Here is a 24331-nt window from a genome sequence, read left to right on the forward strand (position 1 = left end):
GGAAAGTCAGGGCGATGTTAGTTAGCAGTTTGTCCCATGTAGCTTGTTTTAACACAGTAAATGCACAGGCTACAGGCCAATATACTCACCGATGAACCGCGAAAGAGCTGGTGCTTAGCATGGTTAGCGGCTAATGCTAATACTATAATAATGCTTTACTGAAACTCCTGTATAAAGCTGTATTTCAGCAGAGTGGCTTTACTGCTCCTTTCAACCTGGCTGGTAAAATTCATACATAAGGTGCACCAGATTATGAGGCAGACTGATGATTTTTGGGAAAATTAGCTAAAGGATTTTAAGTGTGTCTTATAGTGCAGAAAATACGGTATGTAAAAAATAATTCTAGTAAGCCCATTTTTATTTGTTATTTTTTTATTATCCCTGCACATATGCATACAGTATATACAGTATTTGGCCCACAGTATCCTTCAACAGCCTACACTCCTATAACTGCCTAGGTGATGCTTAAACTAGAAAAGTTGTTTTATTCCAGACTATTTTTGTAATGGGGCACAAAACAGGACAGACAAAAAAAATCTGAAAGATAAGCAGATACCAATTTTGAGTAGGGAAAATGCCACACTATAGCCACACAGATGGCAGGTACATTTTGGTACTGATTCTCCTAATTAGCACCAACTTTAAGCAAACATGCTTAGAGTTCCAGATCCAGGTCTTATTCTGTTAAAAATCCTTTTCTATGAAGGTACAAAAGAAATAGTATCATAGCATGCACTAAATATAAGGATTATGTACAAATGTAGTACATATAGTGTAGCACTATAGAAGCTGCAATGAATTTGAGTCCTAGTATCTTTGTCTCTTGTCTCTTCCAGTCGTCTGGTGTGGTCCAGAGAACCAGCTCCCTTAGCATCGAGGGAACAGACAGCGATGATGACCAGGTACAAACACTTCTCAATGGCTTCAAACAGAGAAAATACACCAAAAAAATAAAATTTCTGAATGGTTATTGACTTAATTTCTAGATCTAATCTTGAAACAAACTAGTGCTGTCCAATTCCGTTTGGAGATTTTTGGGATTCAGCACCTTATAAAATATTTTACATCATTATTTAATGTTCCACTCTTTGAAAGTGGTTCTTTGATGGCAGTAGGGTTTTTAATCTTATTCACAGAAGGCTTGTATGGCTGTAGGTTTCCAAACCAGCAGATCCAGTCATGTGTTTAATCATCTGGTGCAAGTCTTCAAACAGTTGATCAGAAAAGTTCCTCCACGACTGGATTAAATGCCAAACCTTTGCAAATATTTACATGCATATATCTGCACACAAACACTCTCTCTCACACACACACACAAAATGATGTATCATTTAGACAATTGACACTGTCTAAACTTAATAAATGCGATCATCTTACCTTGGAATGCTGCCAGTAGACTGACTATCTTTCACATGATGAAACCAAATCACGAAATGCTTGACTTCATTCTCTTCATGACATGCTTGTAAATCCAGACTACAACATACTGTAGCATCTAAAGCAGCCTAGGGCTCTGTGTTACACACAGCCACACACACACACACACCACCTACAGGGTGCTGAACATTTCCAGACTCTCAATGATGCGACTAAAGACTTTCACAGAGTGAGCTGTGTGTGAAGCTGGCGTAGGTACACAAATCACACTGTCAAACAGGGTATTGACTCTGAGAAGAGGAATCCGAGCGTTTGGAGGTTGTTATTATGTGGTTAATGGCTGCAGCTAGATGTGGCCAATTACTAGGCGGGGAAGAATGCTGGTGGGAGAGAAACCTGGGGGAAAGTTGAGTGTCGTAAATGCAGTGGAGCTTTTTAAAGCAGAATCAGCAGTGTGTGTGTGTCAATTCCCTTGCTAGTATGTGTTTAGCTTGTATTTTATTGAGTATTTATTCTGTTTACTTACATTAATCAGTATTGGTGGGAATCACAGGGCATCTCATGATCCAATATATCATATTGCTATACTTTGCCACCTGGATTTAACTAAGTAAATGATGTGGGGTTGATGCTGCAGTTGGTCAGGTCTAGGTTCAGCAACAGTATGTACTGAAAGAATTATTCCATCAATGGATTTCTTCTTTCCTGATGATACGAGCATATTCCAAGATGACAGAATGTCAGGATTCGTGGGGCTGGAATTGTGTAAAAATGTGATTCAGGAAGCATGAGATCATCATTTTCACACATGGATTGTTCACCACAGAGTCCAGACCTTAACCTCATTGAGAATCTTTGGGATGTGCTGGATGGAGAAGGCTTTGCACAGTGGTCAGACTCTACCATCATACCATCATAATGCTGCAAGATCTTGGTGAAAAATTAATGCAACACTGGATTAAAAAAAAAATTGTGACACTGCAGAAGCATTTTTTTTTTTGGCCAGGCAGTGTATAATTATACAGTATATTGAAGAACTATACTTTACTATACTTCACAGCATATGTGTTACTGAAGAGAAAACATTCCTCAGTAAGCAAATACATGGAATTCTGGATTTATTGTGGTCAGTTTCACAGAAATTAACACCGCAGGTTTACCCTACTCCACATGGAGTCATAAATAAAGCAGAGGGTGACTCTTAGGGAGTTTAGAGCTTCTATGTTTTAATATAATTATTGCTATTTGATGCAACTTAGTGCAAATTTATCGAAACCAAAAACAATACAATATATCGTGCTGTTTATATTTTTTTCCCACCCCTAATCATTAGGTTCCTCACTGCCCTCTGTTCTTTAACCTCTCATACTCTTTGGAACTAACAATAGTTTAAGCTACGAACAACTTAGGCAGTTGCGTTGCTTTGCAAGTATTTAGTGAATAGTAATCTTTAGGGTATAATAAAGACACATAGCATAAGCATAACATTTTATAAAAAATATCATACTTAAAGTCATGGAAAAGCAGTATGGAACTTCATCATGAAGGGAATGCCCACATCTGTATCAGTTGTGAGGTGTTATCTTGTGAGTAAGATTAAAAAACTGGCCTTCATTCTTATTGCACTGAAACATTAACTACCATTAGTGCTGTGAGTTTTTCACATCCCAAGTAATCTAAAGAATGCTGCACTGACCTGTGGAATATTCATGTGGTGCCTCCTGCATTGAAAGTAATTCTTTTGGGAGTCACTAGTCTGTTCACATGAACAGTTCTAGCTAGATGTCACGGGTCACGATCATTGGCACCGAATGCACTGTCCACTGTGGGTGGTAATGCTGTTGTAATGACATATTCCCAGTACATATGTAACACTGTGGTTCAAGGAAAGTTAAATTGCCTGCACAATAGAACATTCCATTGATTTTGCGCCCACTATCAGGCCATGCTTGAACTCAAACTCCCATAATTCACATTGCCTTGCCATGGGCACGATGACCAACCTCCATCCTCACTCTTAAGATAACGCCTTCATCATATACAGGTGTGGCACGTCTGTGTACATCGTTAATGATCAAAAATGGCTAAAACAGCTTGCCATGTGCAATCCATTCTATCAGTGTTATTTTAGCCAATGGAGATCAGGCATGTCAGCATTACTAATCTGCTTTGACCTAATTTTTTGCAGAGTTGCCTCGTTTAAAGCCTAGTCATCAATCAGTCGGTCTGTAATTGACAGTTTGTAATCTTTGAAAGCTCCGCCCATGATTTACATCTTATTACATGTTTTTGAATGTTCTGTGGTGAAAAGTGTAGCAAGCATGCAGTAAATCAAATCATGCTGAGCTTTTTGATTATCATGCTTCTGCTCATACGCTGTTTATCAAACATCAGGGTCGGGGGAATTCCTGCAGCACCAGATTAGATTTTCTCTCTCTCTCAGCATGTGACTGTGCTGCTGACCAGACTGAGACACACACACACACACACTCACAGACTCCAATCATACACACACACACACACACACACAAACACACACTTTCTCTCCTCCATAATGAGATCTTAAAATAGGCGTCATGTGTTTTTGTTTTTATTGTTTTTGAATCTTCATCTGGGGTTAACGCTTTTAGGGACAGTTTTGGTTCAGTTTGAAATTGCAGAACACTGCTTGAAGCTGTTACTCAAAAACACAAGAGCACTGTGCTCTAAATACACTGAAGAATTTGGAATATTAATAGATTTTTTTTAAATAGGAACTGTTCTTTTTTAGTGCTACATCAAATGCAATTTGATGGCTGAGATATGCAGTAAATAAGAAACTTAGTATTTGATCAGCACCCCCTTAATTAAGTGACTTTTCAATCAGGGATGTATTAGTGCAGTTTGGTGGGACAGAGTCTGTCAAAGCTTTCTGAAGGTCTTTCACAGTCAAATGATTACTTTGATAAGCCTCTTAAGCAGTCTTACTAGCAGTTCTGTCTGAAATTGTTTTGTCTTCCAAACTTAAGTTTGACCTCCACCATACCTGTTCACTGTTGTTTTTTAAATAACAGAATGAACTATTGAAACAGATACCTGAAAAGCTCCTTATAGAGCTCTCCTGCTCTGAGGGTATCAGTTATTTTGAGTGCACGTAGCTGCTATGAGGAACCCTTAGATGCTTAATGTTTAGGGAGTATTTGTAATGTTTGAGAGCCTTAAAATTTGTATACGTTGCTATTAGTGTTGTAGTACTCAAGACTGCTCTTGAGACCATAAACAAGCAGTCTTGTTTTCGTTGTCGTCTCGTCTCGTCTCGTCTCTGACTTATTTGGAATTGGTCTTGTCTTGGTCTCGATTAGAAGCGGTGTCAGAACTTGACTGGCCAGGTCCAATGCGTCTGTCTGAGGTAATGTTTATTAAAAATTGAGGCTAAACATTTTAAACATGTTTAAAAATTGAGACTTAACATGGCTACAAGCCCGAACATAATACTTGTAGCAAATTCTCTGTCACATGTAGTTCATCTGCTTTTCGCACAGTGCAATTTCATTTGAGTTTACTGACCGTGCCCCAAACCCTTCCCCTGATTTGGGCTAATAATCATTTATAATACTTTTAGCAATTTGGTTTAGTGAGCAAAAGTAAAAGTAAACTTTATTTTGGATAATAGAAAATAGTAGGAATAGATAATAGGAATAAATGGTATTGATACAAAGATGAATTGACCATATCAATATTATTCTTACTCATACTTCATACTCGAATTGCCTTAGTTTAACTGAAATCACAATATAATAATGAATTGTAATTGTATTATGTTATTTATCAAAATCTAATTACATACTATATTATGTATAAAAATAAATTACATTATTAAATTGATGTACAATAAATTGACACATTTTTAAATATTTTTTAGTATTATTTTTATACAATAAAAAAAGGTCACTTCCTGGTCTTGTTCTTGACTCAGACTCAATTACTAAAAGTCTTGGTCTTGACTACAACACTACATGGTATTTTACATCAATGTCTGATTCTTAGCTCAAATCTCTATATCATCTTTCCATATTGTACAATACAAATAATAGTTTTGCCTAAAATACTAAAAGGTGTGTTTAATCTCTTACATTATGCTCTATGGGGGTCAGTTCATCTCACATGGCTATTCACAGAAACAGGCATTTGACCAGGGAAACTTTCATAAGACATAAGTCATTATTATTTTTTTTATTAAAATCAGATCTAACCAAATTTATTTGTATATCGCTTTTTACAACTAACATTATCGCAAGAGATAGATCCATCTTCTTAGCCTTTAGCTTAGCCTTTAGCTTAGCTCCGGCCCTGCAGCCTCGGTAATTCCTCCTCAGTTCCCCCGGTATTGTGTGGACAATTCCCCCACGTCCCGCGGGTCGAAGGGCCAGCAGTTCTTCACGGAAATAAACACGATATTCCTCGCTGCCCCGCATATTTACACTAAAAATATCCTTAGGATATAAATAAGATGCACACTAGACGTGTGTAGTAGCACAGAGACGATAAATAAACGTAAAAAAAATCGAAAAAACACACAAAGGAGACGGAGCTACTGGAACAGGCAGCCACTCGCGTCGGCGCCGGAAGTGATATTCAAAGCATACTGCAAAGCAGCTTTACAGGAATTAGTAAGCAAAGTAATGAATCTGGTTGGCAGTCATATCATCATGGTAAAAGGTGAATATAAGTTGGTGGCTTATCAGAAATAAAGTTTATCATCAATAGTTTTGGCAATGCAGATAAAACCACATGTTGTTTTACTGGCTGCTCTATTGACTGATGTAGCTACTGTGTGTCAGTACAATTAATAAATCAATATTCTGTCTTTAGATATTTAACCTCTGAAACCTCTCTTAAATATATATTGATTATAGTGTCAGCTTGTTTTAAAATGCAAATAATGGTCCCAGTCTATTTGCAAGATTTTACATACTTCATACTGTAAATGCTGCTGACTTAAGCCTTTAGACCAAAACTCTTAAATGTGCTTTACTGTTGAACCACAAAGAAGACCGCTCCCTTACTGTCCACTACTCCATATAACTAGGTTATGAACTTTTGCTCTGAGAGCGTCGGCATACTCGTTTAATCTCAACTCCATTTCTGTAGGATTTATCGTGTGTTTTGTTTCACTGCAGGGGTTTTCATCAAAGTTGTGGTTGAGGTCTAAGCTGCATTCCGGCGGCTCGCCCTGGCAGTCTGTCTGTCTGCTGCTCCGCTAGAAATGGGTTATTCCAGCATTCTGAGGTGCAGCGGCCGCCAAGCTAAAACTGGCCACTGGCCCAAGTGCACAACATGGCCATCTCACTGCCTATAGCCATCATTCTGTCGTGTGACCTCTGTACACAAGCGGAATAAAGAGCTCTGTTTGTTTGGGGGGTTTATTTTCCCCTTTGATGGTTGCTTCAGTTGTAATTTCAGTTGTGATTATAGGCTGTTACAGTTGACACAGTTGTGCAAATTCACACATACACACACACACATGCACACACACAGCTTGTCTATTCCCTGTAGAGACCCAGCCAACATTCTAATGGGTGAAACAATGGCTAGATAGGTTTAGTTCAGGTTTTCTAAATGGGCCCCATCATTACAGCCCACCTTATTCTTACGTTGGTTCCATCTGGACCCCATGTATAGTATACAACCCAATTATAAAGTTTTAGGAGAAATCAATATTTGGTGGAATAACCCTGATTTTTATTCACAGTTTTAATGCATCTTGGTGTGTTCTCCTTCACCAGTCTTATACAATACTTTTGGATAACTTTATCACCCCTGCTACAAAAATTCAAGCAGTTCATCCATCTTCCTCTTGATTATATTCCATAGGTTTTTAATTTAGTAAAAGACCCATATGGGCATGTTATCTTCAAAAGTATTGCGAATAGAATAGGATTTACATAAACCTGTGTAGTACTCTGGCATAGGCTAGAGGGGTATAAAGCCCCCAAGCATTGAAAGGAATAGTGTTTTCTGGAATGATGGAATGTACTTTTGGGATGAGTTGGAAATGAGGTGGGGTGGTGATCATCCAACATCCTGACCTTACTAATGCTTTTGTTCCCGAATGCAATTAAATTAAAACCTCACAGCAATGCTCCTCTAAAATCTAGTAGAAGGCATATCTCGACAGTAGAGACAGTTACTCCTTTTTAATAGCCTTGGGATACCACAGCAACCACCTAGCAATCTGAAATGTCATAATAACCAACTAGCAAAACAGTTTCACCACAGCGCAAAATATTAGCAGCATAACAGCACAACCATCCTGTTTTTCCTTCAGGAAAATAACTTTTTAGTATTTAATATATGTATTTGTTATGTAAATGTAATATGTATACATTTTTTTAAATTGACACTTCTGTATGGCTGCCTTTAAAACTTTATCCCTAACTAAATTTTAAAGGCAAAGACACAGCTTTCCCACCTCACTAAATTAATTATGAACTTTTTAAAAAGGTATGAGCATGTGACGCTAACGTAAAGTAAGGTAATATCACATTTCTACACAATGGCAGTGTCTGACCACAACAATGCTGACCTTATTGTTTGTCCAGCTGGTGGGAGCTTTTTTTGTTTATGCTTTTGTTTCACAGGAGGAAATAACTAAAGGCAGCAGTCAGAGTGGAGTAAGCCAAGAGGAAAGAGACGCTGTCTGTTTTTTGTCTGTTGAGGAATTTGAGTGTGGAGGTTCTCATAAACTGCTAGAGGTTTAGATCCTGTAAATGAGCAGAAAGAGCACTTCGCAAGGCTATTATTAGCGAAGTGTGACCTGAAAGAGCAGCTGGCTGTGTGAAAACATGTTGCTGTGTTTCTCGGGTGGTTCACTTTGGGAAGGAAATTAATGAGCATATACACCTATTCCAGTCTGCACTTTAGGGCAAGCGAAAGGTTGTTTTGGATGAAGGAAGCGTCTAGTTAAACATGATAGTAAAAGGTTTGGATACACTTAGTCATGGACTGGTTGTGGCTGATGTTTACTCTAATGTTTCTCCACATTACACATAACAGTCTTGGCAACAAGGGTTCTGTATTATACTGGAAAAAAGTTTTTTTAGTCTCAATAGTGTGGCCAATTTCTTTTTTTTTTAAAGAACCATATTAACTTGTGTCTCCATCAGAGGGAAGAACCATTTAACCAGGCAAAGGGTTCTGTGTTTTGTCAGGTGTCATGGATCTGTATCATATGTAACTTCTAGGGGTGTAATAAATCATTGTCTCATGGTGCATCGCGTTTAAAAAAAAGATTACGATGTGAATCATGGGAACATACGGTTACATTTTCTGTTTAAGAAATGTTATGCAGTTGCATTGTTTGAACACCACAGGTCCCAGTCCCACTAGTGCAGGCCAAAAAACAATGGGCGTAAGCAAAGGGCTGAGGATAGGGTTGTGCCATATCGTATCGTACACGATAATATCCTCAACTTTTTTTAATATCGTGAACGATATAATACCCTAAAATATCGTGCCATATTACCCATCCCATTTCACATTATATATCTACTAGAGACAGATTAAATCTGACCAGTATCATTTATTTTACTTTAATCCTGTATATATGGAGATATTTGAAGTGCATTATTATTACTATCATGACATTCTGGATCATTGACTTCTGTTACAAATCTGATAAAATTATTGTATTTTTTAATATTATGTTGTATGTAATGTTTTTTTTTTCTTGCAGTGTATAGTGTATTTTTGAAATATTTTTTTTTACATTGTCATATCGCCAAGAGTATGGTTATCGCGAAAATATCATGGAATATTGTGATATTATTTTAGGGCCATATCACCCACCCCTAGCTAAGGATATGTGTCAGTCATTTCAAGCCTAAAGGAAGGACAGGATTTCCAATAAAGTAATATGTTTAAACTTTAAATGAAGCCAAATCAAAGTAAAAAAACAGAAATACTTTAGTAAAGAGTAACAAATATTTCCTTTGTTAATTAATTAGTTTGTTTATGCTTAGAACAGTACAGGGAACATTTATACAAGGACACATTTTTATTGTTTATACACCAAAAATCAAAAGTAGAAAATGTCTATTTTTTGGCATTAACAATTTGTTCCAAATATTGTAAGAAAATCTAATTGTGAATCCAGATTAATAAATACATCAATACAGCCTACTAACTTCTGTTTCTTACATATTACATATATTTTATTATTTAAATCAGCAGTCCGTGTTTGGAATTTGGAGATTTAGAGACCTCTCTGGTGAGAATGTGTAATTGCACAGAGCATGAGAAAGAGTACATTGTTTTTAAGTGCAGTGTTTTGTTTATTTATGAAATACTGTCAAAATATAGAGAGAAGTTACATTCAACAAATCGATCAGAAATACTGCTGCTTTCAATGTAAAAGAGAAAATGTAATTTTATTCTTGTAATAGTTGTCAAAAGAAGCCAAATTCTATTGACCTTAATTCCATTTATAAAAGCCATAAAATGGGAAAATAGCCAAGGGGTGAATACTTTTTATAGGCACTGTATATAAATATTTGCTCTGTAATTTTCTGTAATTTGCCTGGCTGTGTATCTCCACACACTAATTGCACATGCCTTCCTCTGCTCCTCTTTTCCTCTCTACTTCTGTTCCTCTGAATGTAGCTGTCTTACGGAGCCTCGTCCAGGCCGGGTACCCCGCAGGCATCCATCCCTGTGGACTTCAGTCAGCCAGCTAGCTCACTCTCCTGCCTAGACAGCTCTGCTGCTCACCATCGCATCGCTGTCAAAGCCAAGGCCTGCGCTAAGAGAAAGCCTGCCAGTGTAAGAAGTCCCTTCCATTCCCCTCATTCACTGTTGAGTCATGTTTAAATCATTTTGTGAGCTTAACTTGAAATCTGACTGCACTTACTGTGATGTTGGGCATATGCATTTTTAAAATCTTCCATGTTTCAGAAATGGCCTAAAGATGGCATGATATCGCATAATTTTTACATCAATATTAAAATTTTGAGGACTGAAGCGAATCAGATTTTTTTAATGAACAAAAACTGTTAAGCTGTTTTTAATGTCCTTACTTGCTTGATGTCTAAAGGCCTGAGCATACTTTTTCAATAATGTAAGTTTGCGAGGATACTGAAGTTTACAAGCTCACATACTTTGAGGTTTTGTTTTGCCTTCAAATATAATCCACAACTGCAGGTGGCGCTGTGACATTTTTTTATAAAATAAATTTTCATGCCTATATATTAGTGGTAAACTGTTAAAGATCTTTAGTTCTTCAATTTTATTGAATCTTCTTGAATCTTCAGAGATTTAAAAAACGTAATGGTATAAGTTCTATACCTCAATAAGGATATCCAATCCAACAACCACTTAAGAATCTTTATTGTTTAGACAGTAAGATGTGAGGTCTTATAGGGTTAATGGTCCAAGTCTTCAGATTTAGACATACAGTCAGATAAATGCCTTTAATGAAGCTGTTTAACCAACTTGCCACTTTGCTTGTGTTCAGAGGGAGAAAAGAAACCTGAGAGAAACTGTCCTGCTCCGCGACACAGAAGACAAACTGAAAGCCCTCAGATCAAGTACAGAAGAGGAACAGAATGAAGGTACTTCAGACCAGCTCTTACACTGGATCAATTCTTAAAATACTTCTTGACACTAGAAATTGCCTTGGCCTTGCCCATATCGTATGGACAAATGTATTAGGAAATCTGAAATCGAGGTTGTTAAGTAGAGTTTATCCTGCATGTGTTGAAGTAACTATTCTACTGTCCATTGTGGAGAATTGATGTGAGGTCAGGTAGATGGGTGATGACCAGCCCACCTTATCTCCAACCAGACAATATATTGTAAAAGAGTTTTATGCAATACATTATATTATTGTTAAATTTAAGACAGATTTATTTAACCGATATAATAATAATACAGCAGCATAATTATGCAATTGCATACATTTAAAGAGCAAATAACCTTTGATTATTAAGCATATTCTTTTTTTTTATCCCATTTTATCCACAATTTACATGGCCAAATACCCAACCCACTCATTAGAACTCCTCCTATCACTAGTGATGCCCCTAAACCAGGAGGGTGAGGACTAGCACATGCTCCTCCGACACATGTGAAGTCAGCCACCACCTCTTTTCCAAATGCTGCAGATGCATCATTGCCAAGTAGCATCACAGCACGTTCAGAGGAAAGCGCAGCGACTCGGTTCTGATACATCAGCTCACAGACGCCTTGTGCTGTGAACATCACCCTTTGAAATGAGCAAGGCCAATTGTCTCTCAGGGCTCTGGCAACTGATGGCAAGCTACATGAACGGGATTCGAACCAGCGATCTTCTGATCTTAATGGCAGCGCCTTAGTCCGCTGGACCTCTCTGAGCACTTATTAAGCATATTCTGGAATTGGAATTAGAATCTAAATATTCCAAAAACAAGGTTGACATACCGGCTCATTAATTTTAATTGGTGGCAAAATATATTGTGCTTTATTACTTCATGTTCTTACATGAAGTATGTATGTAATATATTGAGTATCGCAGAATCACAGTATGCTAACATGTTTATCATGAGCAACATATTGTGATAGTATTGTATTGTGCGATGCCCTGTGATTCCCACCCCTAGTCAAGAAGAAACTGAACTAACAGTAATATTCTCCCACCAGTTGATGCTTCAGAGACCGTACAGAAGGTCGATGAGCCACACGAAGACCCTAAGTCAAGCCCAGCACTGCATAATGTTGAGGAGCAGCAAGCCTTGTCCCAAAGCCAAAGAGCATCAACAACATCCGCCGCCTCCACTGAGACTTCTGAGGATGAGGAACGTCTTCCTGACGCAGATCACGTCCCCAACTCCAAGATCCCAGAATCCTCCTGGGAGAGCCCAGTGACTCTAGAGCTCCAGGCTGACGACTTCCTACTGGATTCAGGCTGTGAGGTCGTTTCTAAGGAGCAGGGGTCACTGCTAGAGGAAGTGCTGAGCTCCCTGAAGGGCCCCCTCGCATCAAGCTTGGTGCTGGACCCTGAAGACAAGCCTGAAAAGATGGAGGTAACGTTCACTGACCCTCAGGCAGGCCCAGACTTCCATTTCTTTCATTTCTTTCATTTCTTCATCTGAGTTTGCAAACATAATTTAATTTCATATTTTCTTATTCATAGGGTTTCATGTAGTTATTGAATAACAAGCAATTGGATGTTGGCTTTGCGTGTTTAAGTGGTAAAATTGTGAAGTGTTTGATCTCTGGTGTAATATCTATTCACAATAGCTCATGTGGTGCACTGTAATAAGTAACGTGTTTTCACTCTTCAGTGCATACCTGTGGTCATGAGTGACCTTCAGAAATTCATGTTTTCCTTTGATTTCTCCCTTTCTTTTGAAAGTTGATTATTTTATATCTGATCTTCTAAGAAATATCTCCTAATGAAAGACATACTGTGCATTTTTGACTGGAAATTAAATTTAATACCATATAAATGTTATATGCGGCAAATCCTTGAAAATGTGCAGTGGATGATGAATATGTGTACAGGTTTTGTGCCTTTTGTAAGTAAGTTTGCCTGTAGCCAGTTGCACCAGCTGAATGTCAACTAAAAGTCTCATCGTGTACTACTTTAAACATAAATGAGGGCCGTTTTGGGGCATTTTTGGGGCCCCAAGCAAAATGGACCCAACCCCCCGTCAACACCTCTGGACTACAGCAAAAAAAATTGTGCCTCACTACTCTGCTCACCTTGCCCAAAGCCTAATTTTTATATTTTGCTGGCTGCAGGAATCACAAACCTGGCTGGCTGGATGCTGTCAGCAACTAGTGGGAGGGGCCCTGTTCAGGGGAATTGTAATAGCAGTGTAGTTGTAATTTCCTGCATTGACGATTACAGTATTAAACAGAGTTTGTGGTTACATTCAATTCATAACCTGTCATTTTTCTGGGGGCCCCAGGCAAGTTCAGGGCCCAAGTAGAGCTGCAACTAATGAATACTTTGGTAGTTAATAATTTAACCAATTTGATAATTATCTTTTCGATTAGTGGATTAGTCAATGATTATATCTACCATGTCCTCCATCTAAATAATAATTTCTAAATAATAGAAAGAAATGAACATGAACTTTAAATGACATTAAAATGTAAGGATGTTGTTTAAACGTGAAAAGTGCTAATATTTATTAAGTAATCAGTTGTTTTGGGCACTTTTGGAGACACAGACCTTGTGGAGTGTTAACCGAGTGAGTGAGTCCATTACCCATCTTTCATTGTGTTTCTGTCCCTAGCACTTTGTGTACTACAGTAGTGTTACAAATTAACAGTTAGTCGATAATGAAATTTGAAGTTGATAAATTTAAATTATTGACAGTGACGATTATATTGACTATTCGTTGCAGCCCTAGGCCCAAGGCAAATTATTGGTTTGTTTGCTTTGTTGCAATAGGCTTGTGTGAACTGCCTCTAGGTTTGAGAGTACTAGGTAGTAAAATTGAATGGTTTGCACCAAGCAAACTATTTTCAATGCATCTCTCAAGTTCTAACTTAAAACTTACACCAATCCAACGGTAGGTGTAATGTCTGCCATTCTCGTGCACACAGTAGTTAAGTAGTTAACAAAGGACACCTCAGTTTGTGTCAGGAAAAAGTTGTCCCCAATAGGTTTCATTCTTTGACTTTGACTGATTTATGTTCTGTTTTTTTGTTTTCATTGTGCAAAGATAAGGTTGAAGATAAAATATTTCTTTACCACTATAAGTATGTAACGGGATTTTACAATGATTACAATGAATTACAATGACAAACAAGTTGGCAGCTGCTTTGCTAGTGTTTGATGATATTTTTCATTAATAAATTACTGTTAAATTGGAAGAAAGACACAGTTTGAACACACCAATACAAAAGATAGACAGCTGAAGAGAAGAAACAATAGAATCTATAATGTTAGTTTTACACTAACTAGGTTTAGTATGAGGTATTACATAGATTAACATCCTAAAGATTCAGCTTACCTTTAGCTTCTGCAACTGGCTGCTGGTCACTAACAATCTGAGGTATATCCTAGTTATGTTGAACCAGACATACTTTTACATTACATTAAACTGCCTTCTACCATTTTTACCATAGATGGAAGAAGACATGTCAGTTACCCAGGATGAGAAAGCCACTATAGACCTCCCTGTTTCCACAGACCAAGGTTTGACCCTGGAGGAAAATGCGTTGTTTGAACAAAACACTCTTACTGAAGAATCAGTTAAACATTTGCAAGAGGCTGAAGAGCCTCTAGAGCAAGAAGAGGAACCAGAGGAACAGGAATTGGCTGAGGAGGCCTCTTCTGAAGAAAACCAACAAGTGCCTGAAGCTGATATGGAAAAAGAGGAATCTGAGGATGAGGACGACCATGAGGAAGCCCAGGATGAAAATAAATGTGTAATGGAGGAATTTGAGGAAGTGGATGAAGCAGACGAAGTGAACGAAGAGGGTGATACCAGGAAAGAAGCTTTGGAGGAAGTGGTCGGGAAACAGGAGTACATGGACAACAATAACAGGGACTACACAGATGAGGGAGAAGATGAGGAAAATGAGGAAGATGTGGAAAAAGTAGGTGCAGAAGTTGAGCAAGAGGAAGTTGTGGTGGTTGAAGAAAACAGCAATCAAGAAGTAGAAGAAGATGCAGAGATCCATGAAGAAGAAAAAGAAGAACTTGTACAGGAACAAGAAGAAAATGAGACCAAAGATGAACCCTCTCCATTAGAAGATGAACGAGAACTTGAAGAAGCCACAAATGACTGCACTGAAGTTAAAAACATCCATGAATCTGAAGAGTCCATTGAAGATGCCTTGGTATCAACAGGAACTGCAGAAGGCCAACCTGAGGAAGTTCCGGCACAGTTGCCTGTTGAGCGGCCATCTTTTGTGGTGACCACCTCCCTAGACCTCAGTTTGCCTAATCGAGACTCGCAAATCGATGCCTCAAAGCAGCAGCAGGAGGAGGAGGAGGGGGACAAGCTGGAAATTCCACAGCAAGATGACACCAGTAACCAAGAGGTTAATCAAGAAGGTCTTCAAGAAGAGTCTTCAGAAGGTCCTCAGATATCTGATGATGCTGCAGAGGCACAGGAGGCAGTGACAGGTGAGCCCCATCGCCCTCGTTTTACCATCGCTCCAGCCTGGCAGAGGTCACTGTCCGGTGGGTCTACCAAGGAGCAATTCCAGGATATAATAGTCTCTGAATCAGGAGACGAACCTATCTTCAAAGCATCCCTGAGCGTAGATCAGTCTTTTGATGCTGTGAAGGCTGAGCGTCCCTCCAGCCCATACCGCACTCAGAGTGTACCATCCCTCCCCGTTCAGAGAGAGACAGGCCAAGTGAACGAGGAAGCAACTCCGGAGAACCCGTTTGGAGTTCGGCTGAGAAAGACTGCAATTCTGCACCGCTATGCTTCAGAAGGTGAAAGTGCTGATACCAGTCCCATCACACAAACAGAGCCAGCAGAGGTGCACAAGTCTCCAGTATCACTGGACCAGCATGCCAGAAAGCCTGTCTTGCCCAAGAAGCCTGATCAGTTGGTTGATGGTGGTGTGAAACCCAAGAGAACCTCAGGTGGGTCTTGTATATCTTAGGGATTTTGCTTGAGTGGCCATAAGAAATGTTTGTTGTTGGTTGTTTTTATTTAGGATGGTTTAGTGGGTAATATAGGAGTGTAAGATTTTTTTTTGCACTATTAAGCGCACTTAAAATCCTTTCATTTTAACAAAACTCGACAGTGTGCCTTCTAATAATCCGGTGCGTCTTATGTATGAATTCTACCAGTCAGGTTGTAAGGAGCAGTAAAGCCACTCCACTGAAGTACAGCTTTATACAGGAGTTTCAGGGAATTTTCAATATTGCAATATTAGCAATATTAGCTAACCGCAGCGCTAGCACTTTCACTGCTGCTAACCACGGCTAGCACTAAGTTTTCAGAAGAGAAATCCGTGTAGATTACTGTGCACACACTTGTTTCTTACTATTGTCGCTTAAAATGCACCTGACAGTGCACCGTATAATATGGTGTGCCATTTAGTCCATTAAATACAGTATCGCTATAACAAAGTATTGTGATATTTTGCTTTGCAATACTGTATTGTTTACATGTAAAGATTGGTGCTAGATTGTGGTTCATTTTGTGTTGGTGCAAACCCCGCCCACTAGACAGCTGTTTTGTTTCCATAATGTACATTTAAGTTGTGGTTGTGTAAGGTGCAAAGTCCTAAGTTGGCCTGGATATGGGTGTTAGCCATATGTGTTACATGTAAATGTAATTATGACATGAAATAATAAACAAATAGAACAAGTTAAGCAGTAATTAAACTGTACAATATACACAATCCACTAATTTATTTGGACAAAAGTGTCTTATTATCAACCAAGGAGGGATCTTCATAGATTTCCATAGATTTTTGTTGAAGCTGGGGTCCAACCAAAATATCCCAGACTTTTTATGTACCATAGTATCATTGTTAGCATTCTCCCAGGTTAGAATTTTTGCAATACCAGTTTAACAGTTTATAGTAAATGCTTATATTTGTTATCTTTTTGATGTTCCTCACTGCAGATGTGGCAGTGAGCAAAGTATCAGTAGAGAGTAGTTCAGAGCCTCCAAGCTGGATTTCTGTGGCCAGACAGAAGCAGAAAATCTTCAGCTCCCTGGAGGAATCCCCTGAAAGACAGGTGGGTACTCTTATCTTAACCCACAGACCTGCTGAATATGACCTAGATCACATTGACAGTGCTATAATTTCTGAGACTGATTGAAACTCAATTTATCTACTCAAGATCAAGTCCATATGATAACAGCAAGTCTTAGCTACTGAAAACTAGATCTTAGCCTAGAACTTATCACTATGTACCCTCGTCACTGGTCCCTGTCTCCCAGATCTGTTCAGAAACAGTTCAAATCCTGTTGAAGCTCTTATATAACATAACAATATATCAGTACTAACTAAGAGGAATTTGTTAAAGTGCAACTCAGATTCATACAATTATATACATTTACAAAAAGGTCAAATATGCAGTAATGTTCAGCATTATGATAATAAAGAGGGGTGTATCATTCTAATAGCAGATGGGTACGTACTGTTACAAACATTTTTCTGCATAAAATGTTCTGAAAGCAGCAGTTTGGAGCAGTTGGAACAGTGTTAAGCTGGGTGTAAGTGTTGCTCTGTGTAAATCTCAGATGCCTTCAATTCTATTCTACTGATGTGGAAGTTCACAGTCAATGATTTTTGAAGTTGTATGCACTAGCTCTCTAGCCGATCTCTCTCACAATGCAGAATTTCACTGTCGACGTGTCGTTAATGTGTTCTAGAGCAAGAGAGAGCGAGAGAAAAATGAGCAAAAGAGGAAGACAATACTCTAAGACTCTTGTCTTTGCTAGCTCTGTATAGTTTGAACACTGATTTTTATATTACCTTTGGTGAGTTAAATTATTGCAGAGAGCTGCTGAGGTGAGTTTAAACAGGCTTTACTCCTTTATTAATATAACTAACATTAGTTATGGCTAGGTTATGGCTGTACCCTGTCCACTACATCAAAATTAAATCATATGTTATAGTAACTACAAACTTTATTTTCTTAGACAAACAATTATTTCAGGGCAGTATCTCCTTGTTACAATAAAGTAAGAAAAAAAGTAAAAAATACATACATAAGTGTCCTAGTATCTCCTGAAAATAACACCCAACTAAGTAAATGATGTAGGGCTGATGCAGTGGGTCAGGTCTAGGTTCAGCAACAGTATGTGCTTAAAGAATGAGGTCAGCTGACTACCTGAATATACTGAATATAGACCAGGTTATTCCATTTATATTCCATTTATGGATTTTTTCCTCCCTGATGACACGACTATATTCCAAGATGACAATGTTAGGATTCATGGCGCTGGAATTGTGAAAGAGTGATTCAGGGAGCATGAGATCATCATTTTCACCCATGGATTGGCCACCACCACTTTTTTTTTTGGTGGTGGTGGTGGTGGTGAATTATTTATTTTTGGCCAGGCAGTGTACGTACATCAAACTCTCAAAATGTACTGCAAAATTGGTATTGGGGCCTAAATGTTTAGCTGTCCTCACCAGTAGAAAGTACAAATGGAAGGCATGACAAAAATATAATCACTACTAATTAACTAATCAAACAAATAATGGGCGGATTAGTTGACTAAAATAGTCAATAGTTGCAGCCCTAGTCAAACTTAATACACCGCTCCACAGCATTGTGAAATAAACCACTTTTCACAGTTTACATATTCTGCCACTTGCTTGATAATTTTGTTTGTTTCCATGGCCCAAAAATAACGCTGCATCCGGTGTGAATAATCTGAGGCGGCGAGAAAAAATGTTTTGTTTATTTGTGCTGTATTCAATTCAAATAACAGATCATATCCAATAATTTATCAAACTGCTACCTTTGCAGTTTGCTGTTAACCTGCACTTTGTTAGTCAACATCTGTTGTCAGTTTTAGGCATTACTTGTGCAGGTATAACCCTGTCGTGCATTACTTTATTCATGCTGTCGATCCAAGCAACACAAGCCCAGCTGCGTTTGCTGTTTGTTGTTCTTGTTAGGACAATAATCAATGATAATTCCACCAGTTATAACACAGTCATTCTTTCCATGCCGTAACTTGGGAAATATGCAGCATGGTGAGCTGTGTGGAATCCTATGAATGCTCTTTATATTTTTCACATAAAAGCAGACACAGCGGACGGTAGACAGTGGTTTGCATGTGGTGATGTCTGTTTATTTGGCTGTGTATGTCCAGTAAATACTGAGCAGTTTCAGTGTAGAACTGCTGTATCTATACTCCTCTATGATTCATTACTGAATTTAAGTGGCCCTGGTCCACTTAGCCTCTCTATTTACCCTTAGGGTAATCCCTGATGCCTTCTTAATGGCCAGTTCATTACTTTATTAGCTAAAGTGGAGTTGAATGAGCCCTCAGAGGGCAGAGGCATCAGGGGTCGACTTTGGCAAAAGAACCTGTCAAGAAATCACTGGGATAAACTCCTCTTTAACCTCATAAAATTAAAACTACTGTAAATTGCTTAACATTTCATTTGTTTTTAAGTTATACACCTCTCAGCGTAACAGCAAATACAGCTTCTTTACTTCACTCTTTCAGCTTAGCATGCTAGTTAAAGCTACTCAGCTAAAACACAAAAAGATGGTGATAATGAAAACAGTTCTAAACTTACAAATCTTACACCTCTCACCAATTAGTTATTCACAATATTTAGGGCACTATCTTGCACTCTGCGACAGGTGCGCCACGATGCTCATTGCTATTTTACAACCTGAAAACAGTCTATTTTTATGTCTTGCGCCCGCATTGTTGCGCCCGCATTGTTTAAATAGCATTGACATTTACGAATATATCTCTGCTAATGGGAGTGGTGGTCTGGAAGTGAGGTGTGTTCAGGTAAATTTCTGGCATATTGCTATCTTGGCAGTGGAAACACAGGTGACTTAGAACCCTGACTAGAGTCATTTGTCAGATGGTCATTGCTACCATGCACGCTCAATGCGCATACACCCCCACTCAAAACACACACAGAAGCATGGACATGCAGCAGTGTATAAACCCAACTTTTACAACAATAAACAGAATACAAAATAAAATGTAAAATGTAAATTACCTGCTCCTCTGCTGAAAAGCATAGAAGCGCTGCACTGTTAAAATACCAGTCCGCCAAAGTCAGAGCACACCTGGCTCTTAATGGAAATAGCAACTGACACACTTATTGGTTTATTTTACATTACGCTCAAAACACACCCATGATTAATTAAGAGAATTCGTACACGCCTTTTACTGTTTTCAAGCTGCACAAGGCCTATTTTTTGTATCTTCGCAATACCAAACACACACTGACGGTTGACGGCTCGCCTATAGATCACTAAAATAGGGCCCTTTTCAAACTTTCAAACACAGTTTTAGAATTTGCAGAAAATGAATGCTCATTAGCATATGATAGCTAAGCTAAACTGTAAATCAAGATTAGTTCACAAAAGTGATGCTCATTCTTTCACTGGTCAAAAAGGTTTGGTTCTTCCATGAAAGCCAGGATCCCCTTGGCTATTACAGGAGTAGCTACTGGTGTAACATGGGTATTAGTGTAAGTTAGCAAAGGAAGGTTAAAAGCTGTATTGAATTGATGCTTTTTCTTGTGATTGGTTTTACATACCCTTTCCCTCAATGCTTATTCTGTTACCTTCTAGGAGGAATTCAATAAAAAGGGTTCCTTGCCTGATTTATCAAGTCCAGTCACCAAAGATCAACAGAAACCTGCTGCTTCACCTGTTAAAGGTAAGAATGTTGCTCCTGTTAATCTAATATTGTAGAGATCCCAGGACATGCTGTAATGTCTAGACCACCATAAATGTCTAGGATTAGATCGTCCTGTTTATCCTTTCAAACACTCCAACAAACAGGAACAAAGCGAAAATCAGTCTTTAATCTGGTTACAGGACACCTTAAGGACAGCTGTAAGGACAGTTTTAGCAAAGCCAAGTGTGTTGAGGAAGTAAACCAGTAAGAGTGTGTTAGTGTACTGCTGCCCTCTAGTGGACAGCTGTAGTACATGTCCAGTGCACCTTCTTGAGGTTATGCTCACAGTTGTGAATCCTAAAGCTATTCTATACAGTTTTTTGCTTGTTTTTAATTGTATGATTATTTATAAATAAAATAATAACAATTAGCTCCACATTTAACCAAAAGCTACACATTTTGTTCATTTTTTCCTTTTTCAACAGTTGTTCTGGACAGTTTCAGTATTTCATGATGAATAGGCCAATAAAAGTGTGTATCTCTTTATGTTAACTTCCATTGAAATAGTGGCAACAGACAAAACAAATGATTCTTTTTATGATTGTAAAAACTGATTCAGTTGTATTGGGGCTGGGTTTCAAAGATCATTGTTAAACTTGAATGGGAACGTTTGTGGGACACTTTAAGTTGGCTTGGAAATGTGCCCTAATAACTTTGAAAAGTTAACATTTATAAACCACTTTAATTCAGTGCCAACTTAAATTCAATTGTACCTTAAATCAATTACTACCTTATGTTCATTGCCATGTTAAATCTGTTAAGACCAAAAACAATGTTGGAATAAAATTCCTATGGGGAATTATGCATCTGCTATATAAAACTGATGAAAAATTGTCCAAAAAGCACAAGAATTTTAATGCATCTGCTTTTTGGACAATTCTTTATACAGTTTTCATATAGTGGATGCTTGGACATTTCCCCATAAGAATTTTATTCAAACGTGTTTTTTCTTAGCTAAATTAATGACACACTGAAAATCAAATTTAAGATGATTTATTGCTGTGTTACATTTACCTCGAATTATTAATCATTTACCAATCATTTAGTGTATTTGATAGTCAATATAACAAATATGTCCCACTTTTCATGTCAAGGTAATCTACCTTCTGAAGTCAACATTAATGAAAGCCGTGTTTCCATTGCTAAATTAATCCACCAACACATCACCTCTGTAAAAGGAGTGAGTTACTGTAGGATGTTGCAACCAAACTTGGTGACGTAATTAATTTGCTTTTAAAAAAAATACATTGACATCCCTAGTAAAAATGTAGTTTGTTATGTTAGTAATTATTAAATATTTTGCATCCAATCACTTTGGAGACTATGTCTACAGAAGTTGTACAGAACTGTGTGTACAACACAAAAAGATAAGAGTGCTAATCAGCTGTATAATACTACTGATTTTACTGCTGTTGATTTACGATGCATTCATGATTTCTAGGGGCAACCCAACTGAATGTAGAAATTCCAACATCTGAGATCAAATGAAATGCAGAATTAATACTTTAAAGTAAACCTCTCCAGAACCTGTAATAAACACTCCAGAACTGTACCTATACCTAATGACACCTTTATGTTTTCATCACCAGTGTCCTGCTCCTTGGAGATATCCAAACCAGCCTTGGTGGAGAAAGAGAACAAGCGGACCATCAGCCACCCGAATCCGGCTCCTCTCGCCCAGGACGAGCCCCCATGGCTGGCTCTGGCCAAGAAAAAAGCCAAAGCATGGAGTGAAATGCCACAGATTGTGCAGTAACACCAGCTGGGAGCCTTGGTAGGATGAGTCGACGCATGACACGCTTCTAAAGCCTGCAGGACGTTTGCACACACAGATACTAACTCATCCCGGTTCTCCACATGTTTCTTACCACTCCTGTTTGCACAGAAGTAGACAAACATATACACAGATACACACAGACTTGTGGTGGGTGTACACAATATATCCTGAAACCCATTCACCGTTAGGCTTGTGCCTGAGACCTGGAGAAGGAACACTCCGGAAGAAAGGATTGGAAGGATGGTGAACAAAAGAGAAGGGTTGTAAAGATATGTTTTATTTTGTCTTAAAGTTACATGTTCATCGTCAAAAATAAGTAAAAGACAGGTTTTAGGAGGGAAGGGGGGGGGGTCCTCATTTGAGGTTTAAAACTAGTCTTAAAACTAAAATAAAAATTATCATGTCTCAATTTAATCATCCTTTTCTATCCAACAATACATTTTCTACAAAATCTTCTTCAATATGTAAAGCATTCTCTGAAGGACTATGTTGCTTCTGTTCACTCAAAAGAGCAGTTTAATTAAAGAACTGAAAATGACTGAAAAGAAACACTAACTGCTCTTTTTTAAGAATAAATATGATCATTAATCCAATAGCCTTTGTAATTGTGGTAACTGTAATCATGTTTGAAGGAGTCTGATGGGGTCTTTGTATTTATTTATCTCTTTCATATATGTTTTATGTAATTTTGTTCTATTTTTGTATTACCTTTACGTGCACAGTTTTGTGACTTAAAAATCTTGTACATAAAAATCTTAAGAAAAAAATAGTGTTTTTTGTTTTCACTTTCACCTTACAGCAAGTTTTTAAAATTTCCACAGAATTCAATCATTAATAAAATTCATTAATAAAAGAGCAAAAAAGATTATGGGTCCTATCTTACACCCTGGCATTTAAGGTGCATCGCAATGCTCATTGCGATCTCATACCCCGTTAACAGTCTATTTTCACGCCTTGCGTCTGCGTTGTTTAAATAGCAAAGGCGCTTATGAATATGTCTACTCTGATGGGCGTGGTGGTCTGGAAGTGGAGTTTGTTCAGGTAAATTTGCGATGTATTGCTATCTTGAGCCTTTTCTGCTGAACCTTTGCTGCTGACCCAATCCTCTGACCCTGTCGATCGAAGCTGGGATATGCAAAGAGATTTGTTTTGTAGTATAATTTACAAATAAAGATACTTTATTAATATATATTATACAGCCAATTTCTTAATAATGTCCACAAAATTGGTTCTACTGCAATTATACAGCTCTGGAAAAAAATAAGAGGCAACTTAAATATGATGAGTATCTTTGATTTTGATTTTAAATATAAAACCTCTAGAATATAATCAAGAGGAAGATCACAAGCCATTAAACCAAGCTGAAGTGATTGAATGTTGCACTAGGAGTAGCATAAAGTTATCCAAAAGCAGTGTGTAGGACTGGTGGAGAAGAACATGCCAAGATGTTTGAAAACTGTGATTAAAACCAGGGTTATTCCACCAAATATTGATTTCTAAACTTTTAAAACTTTATGAATATGAACTTTTTTTCTTTGCATTATTTGATGTCTGAAAGCTCTGCATTCTTTTTTGTTATTTCAGCCATTTCTTATTTTTTTGCACATAAATGTTCTAAATAACAATATTTCTATTTGGAATTTGGGAGAAATGTTGTCTGTAGTTTATAGTATAAAACAACAATGTTCATTTTACTCAAACATAAACCTATAAATAGCAAAATCAGAGAAACTGATTCAGAAACTGAAGTTCATCTTAATTGAGCTGTATGAAGGCAGGGGTACAACAGACAGCCATTCTTGAGACTGTGAGACCTGTTTTTGTTGTTGTTTATTTA

General features: G+C 37.9%; 1 protein-coding gene across 3 annotated transcripts in view; it reads left to right on the top strand.

Moving 5' to 3' along the window:
• Positions 1 to 23252, top strand: part of zgc:66433 (DUF4592 domain-containing protein) — a 69728-nt gene extending 46476 nt beyond the window's left edge. For all 3 annotated transcript variants that reach the window (XM_022683470.2, XM_022683468.2, XM_022683467.2), the window contains 8 exons: positions 837 to 902; positions 10018 to 10176; positions 10868 to 10964; positions 12031 to 12413; positions 14473 to 15949; positions 16944 to 17059; positions 20609 to 20696; positions 22307 to 23252. In XM_022683470.2, the coding sequence (XP_022539191.2) occupies positions 837 to 902; positions 10018 to 10176; positions 10868 to 10964; positions 12031 to 12413; positions 14473 to 15949; positions 16944 to 17059; positions 20609 to 20696; positions 22307 to 22473 (2553 nt within the window). In that variant the 3' untranslated portion in view covers positions 22474 to 23252. The remainder of the gene's footprint in view (positions 1 to 836; positions 903 to 10017; positions 10177 to 10867; positions 10965 to 12030; positions 12414 to 14472; positions 15950 to 16943; positions 17060 to 20608; positions 20697 to 22306) is intronic.
• Positions 23253 to 24331: the final 1079 nt, after the last annotated feature.

The sequence above is a fragment of the Astyanax mexicanus genome, chromosome 10 (assembly GCF_023375975.1).
Source record: "Astyanax mexicanus isolate ESR-SI-001 chromosome 10, AstMex3_surface, whole genome shotgun sequence".
NCBI lineage: Eukaryota > Metazoa > Chordata > Actinopteri > Characiformes > Acestrorhamphidae > Astyanax > Astyanax mexicanus.